At 41.8% G+C, this 16,487-nt stretch overlaps 1 protein-coding gene across 1 annotated transcript in view; it reads left to right on the top strand.

Annotated features, from left to right (window-relative positions):
* The first annotated feature begins 753 nt into the window (after nt 1-753).
* Nucleotides 754-16,487, top strand: part of LOC104468759 (tetratricopeptide repeat protein 7A-like) — an 80,203-nt gene continuing 64,469 nt past the window's right edge. The window contains exon 1 of the mRNA XM_010082997.1: nt 754-836. Within this exon, the coding sequence (XP_010081299.1) occupies nt 754-836 (83 nt within the window). The remainder of the gene's footprint in view (nt 837-16,487) is intronic.

Here is a 16,487-nt window from a genome sequence, read left to right as displayed (position 1 = left end):
ACAAGGTCAATGTCTTTCTGTTGCTGGTAGGGTATGTAGCACAGTGGGGCTCTGAACCCAGCTGAGAATTATATCATGCCACTGGTGTCCATGTAATGAACAGGAGAGATGGCCAGCAGGCAAGGGAGCTGCAAGGAGCTGTGCTACTGAGTGAAGGAGGAAGCCATGCCTCCTTCCCCACAAGTTTCAGCAACCAGTCATTTTGTCTAATTCTTCAAACATTTGCTGTGTTAGGGGGAAAAAGAAAAAAAATTGGCTTAATTCAGTAATGTTTAAGTGTGCAATATAGCAAAGTAGGAATGACGTAACTCAACATGATACAATACAGGCATGAGAATCATCTTTGAGTCTTCTCCAGCCCTCCCCAGACAGTGGAGGTGCTTGGACAGGCCACTGTGAAGCAGTGTTGCAAAAATGGCACTTGACGAGAGGAATGTGTGGCATCTGCCCACCCTCAGGTGTGTGTGCCAGGGGCTGCAGCCCCGCTGGCAGGCATGGTGCTCCCTGCCAAATAAGGATGCAGAACTGATAGATGCTGGCTGCTAGGAGAGAGAAACAGCTGTTGCATACAAAGGAGCACCAGTTGACATGGGTGTGTCCACCCTGCTGGGGCTGCTTCTCTCAGGGATGTGGCTGGGCTGGCTTCAGCCCAGCTCCTTGGGCTGCTGCTGACAGCATCTCCATAGAGATGTGGATCCGTGTGGGTGAGCTGCCCAGCTGTTTGCACTCGCGCTCTTGAGCCTTGTGGACCCCATGGCTGCCTTGAACTGCGCAGCAGCTCTTCTGCTAGGCATCAACTATCCTGAATGTATCAAGCTGCAGCAACTGCCAGCAAGGTGGGTAAAGTAGCAGTGGTTACTAATGCTAGGTAGCAGACAGAGACTCAGAGCAAAAGGGTCAGAGATTTTTCCTGACCTGCGCAGAGCAAGCACGTGCTAATGCACAGAGCAGTCCCCAAGGCTTAGATGTACTGTGTTAAAACAAAACAAAGCTACCAGTAATGTGCACCTTCAGGAAACCACTGGTAAGCAGCGTGGGGATAGTGTTCATTTGGGGTAGTTCATGCCATTGCCAGACAGCTGTGCTGATCTCACACTTGGGGGATTTTTAATCTACCAGGGATTGCTTTAATCTGTGCTCTTCCTACACCTCCAGAAGGAATGGCTCCTGAGAGGGGGAGCACAGAGACTTCTGCCTCTCTCAGCCACTGCTATAGTGTCGTTCTGTAGAAAGACTTGTTCACAGCTGTGCACAAGTTGGGAGTTAATTGTTTTTCTTATACAATTGTGTGTAGGAGTCGTGATACATATACTGAATTCTCTTTCAATCAAAAACATTCTTCTGAAACTAAACTGGATAGTACATTTTTTTGTTTATTGCTGTAGTGTTAAAAGCAGATGGAAATGCTTGGAGTCTCCTTCATTGTCAGGGGTATAAACTATGTCACATCTTAATCAACAGGCTGCACACTGTCAGTTTGGAAATGCCAACTGGAAAAAGGTTTTATTTTTCAAGTCCACTTTAAAAAAAAAAATTCAATATATATGCACTCTTTCACACTAGATGTTTTTCAAATATAATAGGGGTTGAAGCCGGCTCTACCAGCAACTTTGGGATTATGTTGCTTCTTTCTCAGTGGCAACCAGCAATTGCCTGCTGCTGCCCTGGCCACCTGCAAATGTCACGGGTTTGCATAGCAGGGGCATAGTCCTGTGCAAAATGTCCCTGGGGAAGAGCAAGGGAGATCCTTTAGGGTAATGACGTCAAATTGTGCGTGTAGTGTGCACTATCTGTGGTTTTGCAGGGCAGGAAAACCTGCATCTGAAAGCCTAGGGTCTTTGGTGTTACTTCTTTTCTCTCTGTGCCACCCCAGATAGTGTGTGCTACTTAGTTTTGGTAGCCATGTTTTGGCACACATATGTAAGACTACTTTTGAGCAAAGCCCCCTTACATTCCTTAATAATTTAAAAAAAGTAAAATTGCAGAAGCAAAATGCATCTGAATCCAACCCTTGTTGTTTTAAAAAGGATTGACTGATATAGATAGAAAGGAAGAGGATGAAGCAAGCTTGACTTAAGACTTAACCTTCTAATTTATATTTTTGGGGGATGTAGAAACAAAACATTGAACTTCTGAAGCCCTATGATGATATTGTGAAGGATAGTATCTAAATAAGCTGCTGCAGGGGTATTTTATTCAGCTCATTAGCTGTGATAGTAACATTGGAAAGCACATGGAGAATTCTTATACAGATCTTTGGTATTCTAGAGGTCAAACTGTCTTAAAAGAATTAAATAACTTCTTCAGATGCCTTACCAGCTCAGAACGTACTTAATCCTTGCAGTGTGTTTTTTTCATTGGATGTGCATCAGTTAGCAATTTAGACTTTGCTCATGTCTCCTCCTAGACCACCTGCAAACTTCTGATGCAAAAACTGTCTTTTAGATATGGCAATATCTACTTCTGATCTCATGTAATTGGCCCCTGCATGTGGCAGAGGCAGTGTCTCATTTTACAAGGCATAGCAATATGTGTCCTGAATCTGGCAGTTCTGGGTGTAAGCAATATTGTAGCTGAACAAGAGTTTTTTTCTCTAACACAGGATAAGCAATGGTACAGTGTAAAGTTGCAGTGCCCTAAAAAGCTAGAAGCAACACTCACAAATTGTGTTCCAGCAGGTACTCATTATTTGCCTAGATAGATTAGGCCATTAGTCTGGGATTAGTTGCAAGACATGGGAGAGACAAAAATCATGGGTTTAGGTGTCACTGTGAGCACTGTTATTACAGGGAAGAACCGATGAAGGCATTCTGTGTCCAAACAGCACCTTTAGGAAATCATGTTTCTTACAGGGTAGGGTAGATTTGCTCTTCAGCACTTATGGGTTTGTAATAAGCTGTAAGACTGGTTGCAAATAATGTCACAGCTTAAAAAAAAAAAGTTTCTCTATCATTAAGGACAAAGCCATATACAGGTTCTCACAAATGAATGAAGAAATTCTAAATGCTTCCTCTGATGTGTGAACACAGAAATTAACACCACTGATTTCTGCATGCTAAGAACAGTACAGGGTGTCAGCACCAAGGGAGGAAGGGAAGATGAAGGAAAGAGGAAGATACCATTCCAGTCTTCTTTAGCATTCAAATTGTGTAAAGCTTAAGCTATGTAGCGTAAATGGCTACATCTACCATTTCAGAAGTTAACTAATAGCCCTGTATCAGCACTGTAGTAGAAAAATCCCTCATCACTGGCTTGCCCCCAGCTTGAGTGATGCTTTGTGCAAGAAAACAAGTGTACAAACAGCTGTGTTTTCTGACCTTGGCACTTGTGCTCATCTTCACTTGTGAGCAGGTTCTGTTTGGGCTGTTGGCCTTTTAGGAAGAGGCTTAGTGTCTAGATTTCAAGATGAAGAGGATGGAAGCTACACTGCTTTACCTTACCCAAGTAGGGAAAAAAATACAGCTCCGAACAGTGCAGATGACCTGAATCAGACTGGCACATAGCACTGGAGTATCGGCATCAGATGACTACCTTAAAAAGTGAGGTCCTGTCATCTCCCTGTTTTCACTGGGGATCTCATAAGCCACTTTTCCAAGATTATGCATAATAGCAGTTTGGCTGAAAATATCCCCCAGAAGAACACACAAAAAAAATCTGTGAAACCAAAATGCAGTAAAGGCCAAGAAAGGGAAGATATTTATTTTTTCCTTACTGATGTTAAATTTTATCAAACTAAGCTGATAAAAGTGTAACAAAACAGAAAATCACAGTGCTGCAGGATATGTGTTTTCTAATTGTCTACATGCATTTTTTCCATCAAATTCAACAGCCTCTCAGCAAGTCTTATTAAACTCGATTGTTAGTTTCTCTTGTACGTGACAGCCACTGCTGACAGTGTAACTGTCTGGGGATGAAGTCTCTGCTCATCTTGCTCAGTGCACAGTCCATCTAAATTCCTTCACTGTTTTAGTATATATTGTGAACAATGTGGGTTATGTTTTCAGCACTTAAATAGTACCATTAAACCGTTGCTCAAGAGTATGCCCTAATTGGCATGAAAGCATCTTGAGTTTGAGCTTGGAATAGAATTTGCAAGCGGCACAGAGCACAGAGCTGGTACTTTCTGAAGTTTAAGGCTACAGTTGCGTCGAGGTTTTATGTAACAAATACCTCATGCCTTAGTCAGGGCCACTTGTAGTGAGAGTAACTATAGTAACAAAACAAAGTTTCTGGCTAGTGAAGGAATATTTCCAATGAGCAGGACATCAGCCTCTGATCCAGCCGCTGAAATATGCTTATTTTTCAGTTCTGTGTGCAATGCTGTTTTAATAGCTACTACTGTATTTTCAAAGCTATTTAGAAATTTTCATTTGTTTGCTTTCGGGGTTCTTTGGTTTGTGTTTTTGGCTTTTTTGTGTTTATTGTGGGGGTTTTTTTGCCTAAAACCTATGAAGGTACTTGGTCCTTTTACCTTCAGATGGAAGCGTTCTAATTATGTTCCTGCTTTTTTAACTTGTTTTCCTAAAGAAGTGAGGATTATGCAGTTGGGCTTTTCAAACCTTGAGCACTTTTGAAAATATTGGCTGATTTTAAAACAAATTTTGACAGCATGTTAGGAGTCCCAGAGATAATTGAGTTTCTGTAAGTTTCCTAAAAGTAGCTGGCTGAGTGGAGGCCAGAGGGGGCAGACAAAGCTGAGCCATACTGTGCCAGGGTTGGCAGCCACCAGCGGGACAGCACGCACACATGCCGCAGGTACGACACACAGGGACATGACAGCAGCACTGCCGTGAGGTCTCCCAGAGGGTTCTGGGAGAAGGGCTGGCAGGGGGGAACGGAGACAGATTGCAATGGGGGGACGGGGCAGAGGATGCAAATCCATAGGAAGTTACATAGGACTTGGAAAGGGGCAGTTTGTGGCATTTAAGTGAAGAGTATATAAATACACACTGTTAATTTCTGTGTTTTGTGTGCTCATTTGCATATGTAACAAGTGATAGCAGAATGAGTAAGAAAAGTAATGAGAGATGCGGCAAGTGATAATCAGCACAGCTTAACCAAATCTGCACATGTTGGAGGTGCAGTAGAAAGCTAGGCTCTCACCATGGCCCTCAGGAATTGGCCTCCCTTGGAAACCAGGCAATCACCCCTTTTTCAGGTTTTCACAGAAATCCTAGCCTAAAAGTGACAGCCTGGTTGAATAACGGCAGAAAGAATTATTATTCTGTTAATAAAAAGGTCTCATAAAACTTCAGAGGAGAGCTTTTCTGTTGACAAAGTGATGTTTTATGAGGAGCAGGAAGACATTTTTAAAGGAAGCATAGCATTTGCTGAAGAAAGCTGAAAGTACAGTACTGGGCCCTGGCTCTATCTCCCTAAAGCTGTGGCTGTATTTGGACAGTCTACGTATGAGTTTCCTTATCCCTGGCTTCATAAACCAAAAAACCACTAGTTTTTAAAGAGATACCTGACCCTCTCTTCTGTTGTCTGTGAATAATTGTCTTTTCTGAAGTTCAGTAACTTTCTATTCAAATGGATGAGACATAAATTCACATTATGAGCCTCCAATAAAACTAAGTGGATTACTGCACTGAAGTGGATTCTCCCTTTCCGTGTATTTCCTCTTTCAAGCAACAGCTGCTTGCTTCTACTAATTCTCTAGCCATTTGGTGGCAGAGTACATGGAGCACCAGACAAGGTAATGGAGGTGTGGAAAATAGAAGAGAGAACAGTGAGAGAGAGTGCGCAAATCTGCTCTTTGGCCTTGAGGGAAGGTAGAAAATCCATCTGAAGCTGTTATGTAGTTTTATGGGGCTGTTTCTGCAAATCAGAAAATCCAGTAATTCACCTCTTCTGCATAGTACGACCCTGTTTGTCCCCAGTAGACAGGAAGCAAAAAGCTGTTCTTTTGCAAAAGCATGTTTCCTAAATGGTGCATAACTGTAGTAAACCATTTCAGCCCCGGACTCCTTGCAATGATATTCCGTTTGAACTTCCCAGCAGCCCTGGGATGCATCAAACATTTTGTAATCACTTTGTACACCACTGAAATGCAGCTGTGAGTGGGGAAGAGTAGAACAGCTCTTTTACCAGGGAATAACAATAGCATGTATCAGACTAGGCTGGCAGGTTAGGAATAATAATCTGCCTAGTTGAAGTTGGTGAGATGGTTGTAGAGAGGCAGAATGTGGACACCAGAGCTGGAGTTTTACCATATTACAGGAGCTAGCACCTGTGTTCCTGTAAAAAGGTGACTTAGCCTCCTTAAAATCTTCAGTTAATTAAAAGCTGGGTTTTGCATTTGATTTTAAATTTCATTTAAATGATCCTAACAAGATATAGGACAGGTATTAAAAGATGAAGCTTAAGGGGACAAATGTAATAGTAAAGACCCAAGTAAAAGCAATTTAGTTCAATGTGTTAAGGAAAGCTGACCAGATGTAACTAAATCCATCTCTTTTGTTTGATGGATGGAAAGATTTTTTTTTTTTTTTTTACTCCCCCTAAATCAGCTACAGCACTAAATCCCATAATAGAAATATTCTAAAATTAGTAGAACTGTCTGGGTTTTCAATCTTTGCTGCAGAGTTCTGGTTAGAATTATTAATGAAAAATTCAACTTTTGCCTTTCTCTCTGCTTTAATAAATTAATAACAGGATCAGTTAATGTAGGCAGTTATCCTCATTTTGGCTGGGCTCGAGCTAATTTTCTTTAGTAGCTCAAATAGTGCTATGTTTTGGATTTGGTATGGGATTTGGTATGGGATTTGGTATGAGAAGAATGTTGATAGCATACTGATAGCTTTAGTTGTTGCTAAGAAATCAAGGACTTTTCAGCTTTCTATGCATTGCTAGTGTGCAGGTGCACAAGAAGCTGGGAGGGGACACAGCTGGGACAGCTGACCCCAACTGACCAAAGGGATATTCTATACCGTATGACATCATGCTCAGTATGTAAAGCCAGGGGAAGAAGAAGGAAGGGGGGTTGTTCAGAGTTACAGTATTTGTCTTCCCAAGTAACCACTAAGCGTGATGGAGCCCCGTTTCCTGGGGATGGCTGAACACCTGTCCTGCTGGTGGGAAGTAGTGAATGGATCCCTTGTTTTGCTTTACTCATTAAACTATCTTTATTTCAACCCATGAATTTTCTCACTTTTGCTCTTCTGATTCTCTCCCCCATCCCACTGGAGGGAGATGAGGGTGGGAGGTGGGGTGGTGAGTGAGAAGCTATGTGGTATTGGAGAAGCCAGCTGGGGTTAAACCATGACAGCAGTAAGTTTCAGGCTTAACTACATCCCAGAATCATAGAATAGTTTGGGTTGGAAGGACCTTAAAGATCACCTAGTTCCAACCCCCCTGCCATGGGCAGGGACACCTTCCACTAGACCATGTTGCTCAAAGCCTCATTCAGCCTGGCCTTGAACACCTCCAGGGATGGGGCATCCACAGTTTCCCTGGGCAACCTGTTCCAGTGCCTCACCACCCTCACAGTAAATAATTTCTTGCTAATATCTAGTCTAAATGTACCCTCTTTCAGCTTAAAACCGTTATCTCTCATCCTGTTGCTACACTCCCTGATCAGGAGTCCCTCCCCGTCTCTCCTGCCGCCCCCCTTCAGGTACTAGAAGGCTCCTGTTAGGTCTCCCTGGAGACTTCTCTTGTCCAGGCTGAACAACCCCAACTCTCTCAGCCTGTCTGCATACAGGAGGTGCTCCAGCCCTCTGATCATCTTTGTGGCCTTCCTCTGGACTTGCTCTAACAGGTCCATGACCTTCTTGTGCTGAGGACTCCAGAGCTGAACACAGTACTCCAGGTGGGGTCTCACAAGAGTGGAGTGGAAGGGGAGAATCAACTCCCTCGACCTACTGGTCATGCTTCTTCTGATGCAGCCCAGGATACAGTTGGCTTTCTGGGCTGCAAGAGCATTTAGCTTTGTGTTGTTGTATAGCAGCTGTAAGAGCACAGCAGTTTCTGCATGGTGTCTCCTGGATGACTGGGCTTGTGATTTTTGGTCCATAAACTAATGTTTGTGGATTGGACAGGTTAATCTCTTGGAAATTCTAGAACAAAATTCCCAAAACTGTAGATCGCAATTCCCTGCAGGATGGTATTAGTGTTCAAAACGGGATTGCAATACAGCAGCCAGTTCAGCTCAGTTCCATGGACAGAGGGGCCTGAGACGCAGCTGTAATCACTGCTGCTAAGGTTGTGGCTTCCTTCTTCTGCCAGTCTACCATGCTTAGAAGAAGTAGTCATAGGTGTTTTGGGACTGGGCTGTACTCTGAAACTTAAGAAAAATTGGCTGAGGACCCAAGCGGAGACACAACTTAGAGCAAAGTATTTCTTTCACTCTGGTAATTTAGGCCTGCTTCCCGAGTAGCAATAATAAACTGTGGAATGACTCATTTGACAAGGTAAGTTGCAGTTTAACTTTTATTAATGGCAGCAAAAGAAAAATTTGTCACATGGATGTGTCCTGAGGCACAACCCATGGTAGAGGAGAGGGAGGGATGAGTCCAGTGCTCTGGCCGTGTTTTCTCTGTAACACGGGGAGTCTTGCAGTTAACTCGCAGTTCAGGCAGCGAGGGCTGGTCTGTCTGAACAGAGTCTCTCCTGTCTGCTGCTGCAGATGCTGCCTGCACTGAAATGTGATATTTTAAGTCAGGGCGCAGTGGGTTGCAGTGGTGCAGAGCTGACCAAGCCACACCAGGCTATCCCGTCAATGGGATTAGCGGCTTTAACAAGGGGGAACACGCAGTTTACATGGAGAGGGGAAATGTTGTTGCAGTGGCTTAATCCGTTTCCCACGGTAGTCTTTGCTGGAGTAATTTTTGCAGGATCATATTACAGAGCAAACCAAGTTGATGATGTGTTCTACAACTGAAGTAGTGTCTAGATTATAATTTTTATGATTTGGAAATCTATGTGCTGTGGTGGTTATGATGCAGTGGCTTTGCAAAGGTGACTTTTTTTTTTGTACTTGAGGCTTCAGTTGTCCATCTGCTGTAATCCTGAATATAAAGATCAGAATTTGTATCCTTTGGAAACAGCAAACTGCTCAAAAGAGATGGCAATCTGGAATACATGGATCTACTGAAGCACACTTCACCAGATCTGAGTGAATTAAGCACATGACATTATTTACCATTTTCAGTGGAGAAATGAAACTGAGTAACTGGAATCTCACTAAAAATCATGTATTGAGGCTGACTGACTAGCAGGTACTACCTGAAAAATAAATTTATACCTGGAGAGACCTGACAGATAGAGCTGCAATTTTTTCATAGAGTAGGAGGAGAAGGGGATTAGGAAAAATTTAATGGAAAGCCTGTATCTATATAAAATCTGCCAAATGTGGCTACTGTAGAACCTCATTATAAATAAGGAACAGAGTGGAAGAAAAACACATTTGGGGGGGGCGGTGGAAATCGGTCCTGCCATGAGCAATCGCAAATCTGATGCATTAAGGAATCTGTCAGCTTCCAGCAGAGCTGATGTTTCTCCAAATTAATTCATTCTGTGTCTCATTAATGCTAAAAATGCACTGCAACTCACATGTCTGTGCTTTTACTAACTTCTCTAGGGCCTCCAGGAAAAAGATGCCCAAGTTTATTGACTGCAGTCCTGAATATGCTATAGGAATCGACCTCAAGGATGTGATTTGCAGTGCTATTCAGTCAGCATGTTGGATTTTATGTTGCCATTTTTGTTAGGGAGAATCGTTCATGCAAGCTGATGCAGGATTTCCTTGAGTACTGGGTGGCAGTACTTATCCTGAGTAAGGATGTAATTCCACAGCCTGGAATTGCACAAGTGAAATATTCGTACGTGCCTCCTGAGACAGGGTAACGGTAAGCTGTGCCAGCTCTTTGTCAGCAACTAACTTTCCCTTCTCTACAGACTCATTTCCCTGGGTAGTGAAACACAGCAGCTCATGGCTGAGTCAAAACCACAGGTTATGTGTGTGAAAGCAGTAGTTCACTGCTGTAGTTTTGAGGAACTGCTTCACCCAGGCAGCATCTCTACCCACCCTCCCTAATTTTTTTATCCAAAGATCCTTTTGTATGGTAGATGGACTTGTTACTTTCACATGCTCTTGCCCTTCCCTCACAGTTCTAATTTTAGTGTGATTCAGGCCTGTCACTTGACAAACACCTGCAAAGTGCTCTCGTCACCATTCAGCTTAGTGCATATATCTACTGAGGCTTTCATAGCTGATCTCTCCATTTCTCTTCTGCTTGGAGTCATCTTATGCTGAAAACTGATGAACAGGGTAATTATTTGAAAAAGGATTACAGCTCTGAATCTTTTCCACTAAGGCTGAAGGAAGCTATTACTTCATCTTATATTAAATGGCACAGGGTAATTTTAAACTTCTGGATTTCTAATGAATTAAATCAAATCTGTTCAAGAACAAAGAGCACTGATTTTTATCTGTATGTTTCAACAGTTTTTAAGCCAGTCTCTTTATGACAGGATTTAGTTTATGCCATTTATCTGCAGTCAGGGAAAATAAAAATGTCAGATCTTCCATTGAGGCGTCTTGGTGTTGGGAATCTGATTCAAAATGTCAAATTTCAGGTGCACGCTGTGTATTTGAACCGTGCTTCCTCTGGATGTCATTCCCTGAGGGAATTAATTGTGGTAGGATATATCATGTACATAATGACAGGCTCTGTTAAGCCTTCCGGAGGCAAAGCTACCAATCAGGTCAGCAGAGAGCCTGAGCGCTTTCAGTTGCTGTGGCATATGGAGTTCTGTACAGTGACTTCGGATATCTTTTCAGCAAGGTACTTGATGTATGGGCATAATACAAATACAATGCCTTCAGTGTGGTGGGAACAGAGAGGAATACTATACCTGTCTTTTGGATATATTGGTTTAGAAAGGAAATAGGAATTAAATTGTGTGCTCTGAATTACAGCTGGTTTGCGCAATGGCCTTTTAAGAGGGAAAGTAGAGGCACACATAAATGCAAAGCATTTTTTTTATGCCGGATAGTAAAACACAGGACAGATGTAATACTCTTATGCTTTCGGGTTGACATCTGTTCCTCCCCTACAGACTTATTTCAAGGAAAAACTGGTACATGCTGCTAATTTATCAGAAGGCAGGGATTATAAATACACACTTCTGATTTATCCTAGTGTACTGTGGTCTCTTATTCTGCAGAGAGCACTGTACTGAATTAACAGGATACATGACACAGAGTAAACGCGGGGATTTCATTGTGTCCTGTCAGCAGGAGTGGGTGTGAAGGAGTTCAGTCCGGCCTCTTTCTGTCTCCCTCCTTGGCTGAGATATAAGAGTTTAACCTCAGGCACCTTGCAGCTCTGCTGCAGGGCTGCTCCACCAGTCGGCACCGGCAGCACCGCAGAAGCCAGGCATTTCCACACAGGGTTTCTCCCCACAAAGGAGAAGGGAAATTATAAAGCTTTCGCCTATGAAAGGCTGGGGCTTTGCTATTTGTCATCGCTTCTGTTAATTTCTTTTTTTGAGCTGCAGGATCCTGATGGAAGAACTGAATGTTTTTAGTTTGGGGTTTTTTTTGTTTTGTGGTTTTTTGTTGGGGTTTTGGATTATTTTTTTTTGAGTCACTGGGAATGTTTCAAGCAGCTCGCTTTATTTTTTTTTAATTTGCAGGCTAGAATTCCGCAAATGAATGGTTTATTTGAAGGGATAAAGAAGGAAGTCAGCTGGTACAAGCTGATCAAACTGTGCTGACCCTGCGCTTTGTTTCTGTGTTTATCTGATGCATGCTCATTTTTAGGGAGTTGACAATATCCTGCTTGAGCTTTTTTGACTTGAAGCTCGAGTGCCAGATCCACAGCTAGTTTAAAGAGCTGAAAATCCATTCATTTCAGTTGAACAGAGCTGATTCCATTCAGCTGACTGTCTGTCCCTAAATGCTTAGTTCCTTTTACCTGTTTCATTGCTCTCTTAGCTCTAAAGTTTGGAACAGAGCTCAATTTTGTAAAGCACTGTCGTGTTAAAAATATATAAAGGTCAGTGGTTGCTAAGTGCTTGACTGTTTCTCAAAAAAAACCCCAAACAAACCAAAAAACCTTCCCAAAAACCAAAATCAAACAAACTCTTCCAGTCATCTGTGGGTGAAGAACCCAAAAGAAGTAAATCCAAAAACACCAATACTATTGCCTGCTATGTGCTGTATGAATGAGACTGTTTTTCAGCAGTCTAGACTATTTTACTCTATCCAGCACTTACATTGTATTAACAGTTTTAGACTGAGGTGTATTTTCAGGCTATTCTTGAAAGAAGGCCAAATATTGCTTTTTTTGAACACTTAAAATGTAATAACTATGCATGTTTTGCTAAAGGATTTTCTTTGATCACACATGCAGTGTTTGGGATCTGTAATATTGTGTCATCTTAGCACATCTGTGAGATCTGTCACATTGGGATGTAACAGACATTGCAGAAAAATAATCCATTAATCTGATTTTAGACTCAATCTGCCATGGATTCTCTCTTTAGTTTTGTTTTTTTAACCATGTATGTATTTATCAACCTTTCTCTTGAGGCTTTTAGTTTTTGTTGTCAGTTCTAATTTGAATTTGTTAGGTATTTCTGACAGGTTGAGAGACTGCTGATTTTTCTTTGTTACTCATGAGCAGTGACTCAGCTTATTTGTACAGTGTGAGGTGGACCTGCTGGAGCCATACATGCAACAGTGAAGTTACCATTTCCAGCAAGGCTGAGAAATAAAGTCTCACCTTTAAAATACAGCCTGCAAGATCCTGAACTGTATGAGTGTTCAGCTGAACTGGGCACAGCTCTCTGCTAGGAAAACCTTGTGCTGAAGTAGTAGTCAAAGATGCAAGCTGTGGAATTGGGTTCTGTAAGTAGGTAGTGTCCTTGGGTTGATGCATATAGTTGGGAAATCTTTAGGAGAAAATCTAAAGATTTTTTTTTGTTGTTGTTTAATTGTATTTGTGCCAAAAAAAACCCAATATTTAGGTTAAACTGAAATGCTGAAGTGGCAGCACACGTACTTTATCTCAGAGAAGAGTGTCTCTACCTACATTGAAGAAGCTGGATTTATTAAAAAAAAAAAAATACAGTCAGTTGGACTGTGCTCCCAGTGTGTTTCAATCCCGGTAATCCCTTTCAATATGACTGGAAACATACAGTTTCACAAACAGTGAACATTCAGTTCACTGTTATATCCTGAGTTTGATTTTGTCTCAGAGTAATGGTTAAGGAGAGCTATCATGATACGAGTTCAGCCAACTGGCCTAGGATCTGTGGGAAACCCAGACTGTGTGGAAGTGTAACAACATGACAAAAAATGCCAATGCTGGTCTCCTGGTCTCAAACCTGAGAGGGATTAAGGGCTACAAGTCCTGACCCTGCAATTTGTACAGGATGAAGGAACTATAAAGGAACTTCATAAGGTAATTTAGTGCACTAAATGTGCACTAAACACTGTGGTGAAAAAGCAAACCAGCACTACCGTAAATACGGTTTTGTCTGATTTTTGTAAGTCATTGTGCTGTGCCGAGCCAAATGGTAAGCACAGGTTTTGTTAGGTTAACTTAGTTATGCCAGTGAAGGATTGAGTGAGGCTGCAGTAGCATGATCTTTAGGACATCTGGCTGTTGAAGTACAGACCTGGGTCTGTACGCTGATTGCTAGTTCTGCATTAAAGGTCACGCTCCTGTGTCTTCCTGCTGCTGTTACTGCACTGCATTCAGCTGGCACTGGTGGTAACGTAGACTGCAATTACATCATGGCTCTGCTTTGCAGACTTAGACAAATATGATTCCGGCTGGTAGCAAAATACCAGTTTCTTTTTCTAGGATTTTCTTTGGTGACACTAGCAGTTTTCTGTCTACTTATCACAACACAGTTTTTTTCTAGATTATGTGGGGTTGTTTTTCTGAAATTAGGGAGCTTTTGTCTTTTTCACTTCTGTCACTTCTTTCACCTTCTAAGCATGTATTTCCCTATCTTTTCTAAGGCTGGCATTGAAACCTGCTGCTCCATATCTTACGGAACAAGCTCATCTTCTAAAAAGCACTGCCGTTAAACTGTCATAAATATATAGTGGGTTGTCTTAGCCAGAACATAGGTTGAAACATGCCCGCACATGCCCCAGAACCAGTATCATACCTATAGTGAAATTCAGTGGTGTCTGGCAGATCGATTTCTCTTTTTCACCTCTCCTGAGACTCGCAGATAGCACTAAATATTGGCAGACTCTGTCCCTTGTGTTACTCATGTTTACACTTTGTCCTCTGCAAAGTTAAGCAGTTAAAGAGACTCTCAAATTCCCTCTCCTCATAAAGAGCTGGGTCTACCAAGGTGCTTAAGCACTTGCTCAGCTTTAAGGAGAGGAATAACTGTGCAGGACTACTCATATGCTTAAAGATGAAGACCTTTTATAAGTGCTTTGCTGGAGTATTGCCAAAGTGGCATAAATTATATTGCCCCAAAATAAAATGATAGTGAGGTCCAACATCATTACATAATGCATTAAAAAAAAAAAAAGCTTATTTTACACTAAGCCTATTGTTTTTATACCAAAGCCAAATTTTGTGTGGTTCTAATTTACTAATACAGTGGAGGTGTGATGCAGTTTCAAACCATTGGCTCCAAGTATCAATAACATGCAAGATTTCATAAATGTGTCAAGTTGTGTAGAAATGTTTCATTAATCTTGTGGGAGGGTTATGCTTTACTGAATTTTGTTGCATAATTTATAAAACCATAATATGATTACGCTATGACTTTATTATCTTGACACTGGGTTAATTAGAAGGTATTTCATTTTACTTTAAATATGTGAATCAGGATTCTGACATACCTTTCCAGACAGAAGGTGTGTTCTTGGTTGCAGATTGAGGTGACTTGGAGGTTGATGTTGAATGTTACTTTATTAGCCGTAGTCCTGGTATCCTTTCCTCTAAAAGCTGCCTAAACTGCATGTCCTAGAAGCTTTTCCAAAAATTACAGCAGTTTAGAAGTGTAAGTAAAGCATCCAGTTCTGTGGTCTTTGGGGATAGGAAGTATTGGCAGCATATTAAGTACTTTGACTTTGTCGTGTTAATGCTTTTTTCTTGTCTGGCAAGATCTCAGCTCAGCCGTTAGAGACCCTAGGCCTGGTTTCCTTTTCTGTTTCTATAAATCAGGAGTTATTCTAGTGATTGTGACAGCATGATCATTCTCAGCTCTGCCCTTCCAAATGAATTCCTATTTAATCAGGGCTGGCTGGATTTACCCAGGGGCACATCTGATGAAATTCTGAAGAGTCAGGCCCAACAGATGAGAAAATCTTTTAAAAGTGATGTCAGTTACAGAGGAACTCAACCTGCTTTCCTTCCTGTCCACAAATAACTCTGAAGTTGAGAGCACCAGTATTAAGAGATTAAACATAAAGCATATGGGGAGGCAATGATGAAGAACCTAGTTCTTCGAATGCTTTGCAAAGGTCGTTCCCATTATCTGCTCTGCAGTTAGAAGAACTGAAGCACAGGAAGCTAAAGTGACTTGGGCAAGACCAGCCAGGAAACCGTGCGAGAGCAAGAAATGGAGCATGGCTCTCCCTTGTCCCCAGCCCAAGCTATAGGATGTTGGCCTCACCACCACCATGGGCAAAATACAGTGGACCACAGTTTACAGTACATTACTGACATTTGCACATTGCCATGTAATTGTCTGTTTCCACCCACAAATGAGATACTGCACCACAGAGTCACCTGAATTTAAGTGCCAGGGCTCAGATCTGCTATGCATTGAACTGCTGCTGAATTAATGATTGAAATTAAATAGGAGGTAGACCTCTAAGCTCCTAGTCTTGGATGCCTAAGACCTGGCCCCAGTTCTCAAATGTACACGTGCCGTGTCCAGTGCAGTGGGGAGTAATCCATGTAGTTGGAGCCTGTCAGAGAAAAAACAGTTCACAAAACAACATAGGGGGACACTTGCAAATTAAAGCTCACTTTAACACCTTCTGAAGTGCTTCAAGGGAAAGTCTAATACACTGTCCTTACAGAGGGAAATTACCTATAAAAAGTTGATGTAAACACTCTGCATAGCAAAACTGGAAACTTTTTTCACACATTTTTGCTGTAGAACTTATAATTGTGAAAATATTTATTTAATTTTAATATTTAAATATATGCGTGTGATTTGTAACGGCACAAAATCATTTTGTTGCCAATTCCTCATCAGAGTGAGAGGAAGATAGAAGCTTTTTTCAGGTGTATCACCCGAAGGATCCTATGTAACACAGGGTGAGAGAAGGGTTTTTATCAGCTCTGATAACAATTTGCTTGATTCCTACATTCTTAACAAAAAGCAAAATACCACAAGTCTGGGATTCAAAATGAATGATCAAATAAAAGGAAAGGAGACGATAATTCCAATCACCGTTTTACTGCACCTTCTTTTGTGCCGCCTTTTCTTGGGTATGACTAGATATGGCTTGATTTTGAAGAAAGGTGAAGTCACGGAAGACTTTCAGT

Source organism: Pterocles gutturalis, unplaced genomic scaffold (genome assembly GCF_000699245.1).
Source record: "Pterocles gutturalis isolate BGI_N339 unplaced genomic scaffold, ASM69924v1 scaffold12650, whole genome shotgun sequence".
NCBI lineage: Eukaryota > Metazoa > Chordata > Aves > Pterocliformes > Pteroclidae > Pterocles > Pterocles gutturalis.
The sequence above is the reverse complement of the archived record's forward strand: the minus strand, read 5'-3'. Positions and strand labels throughout refer to the sequence as shown.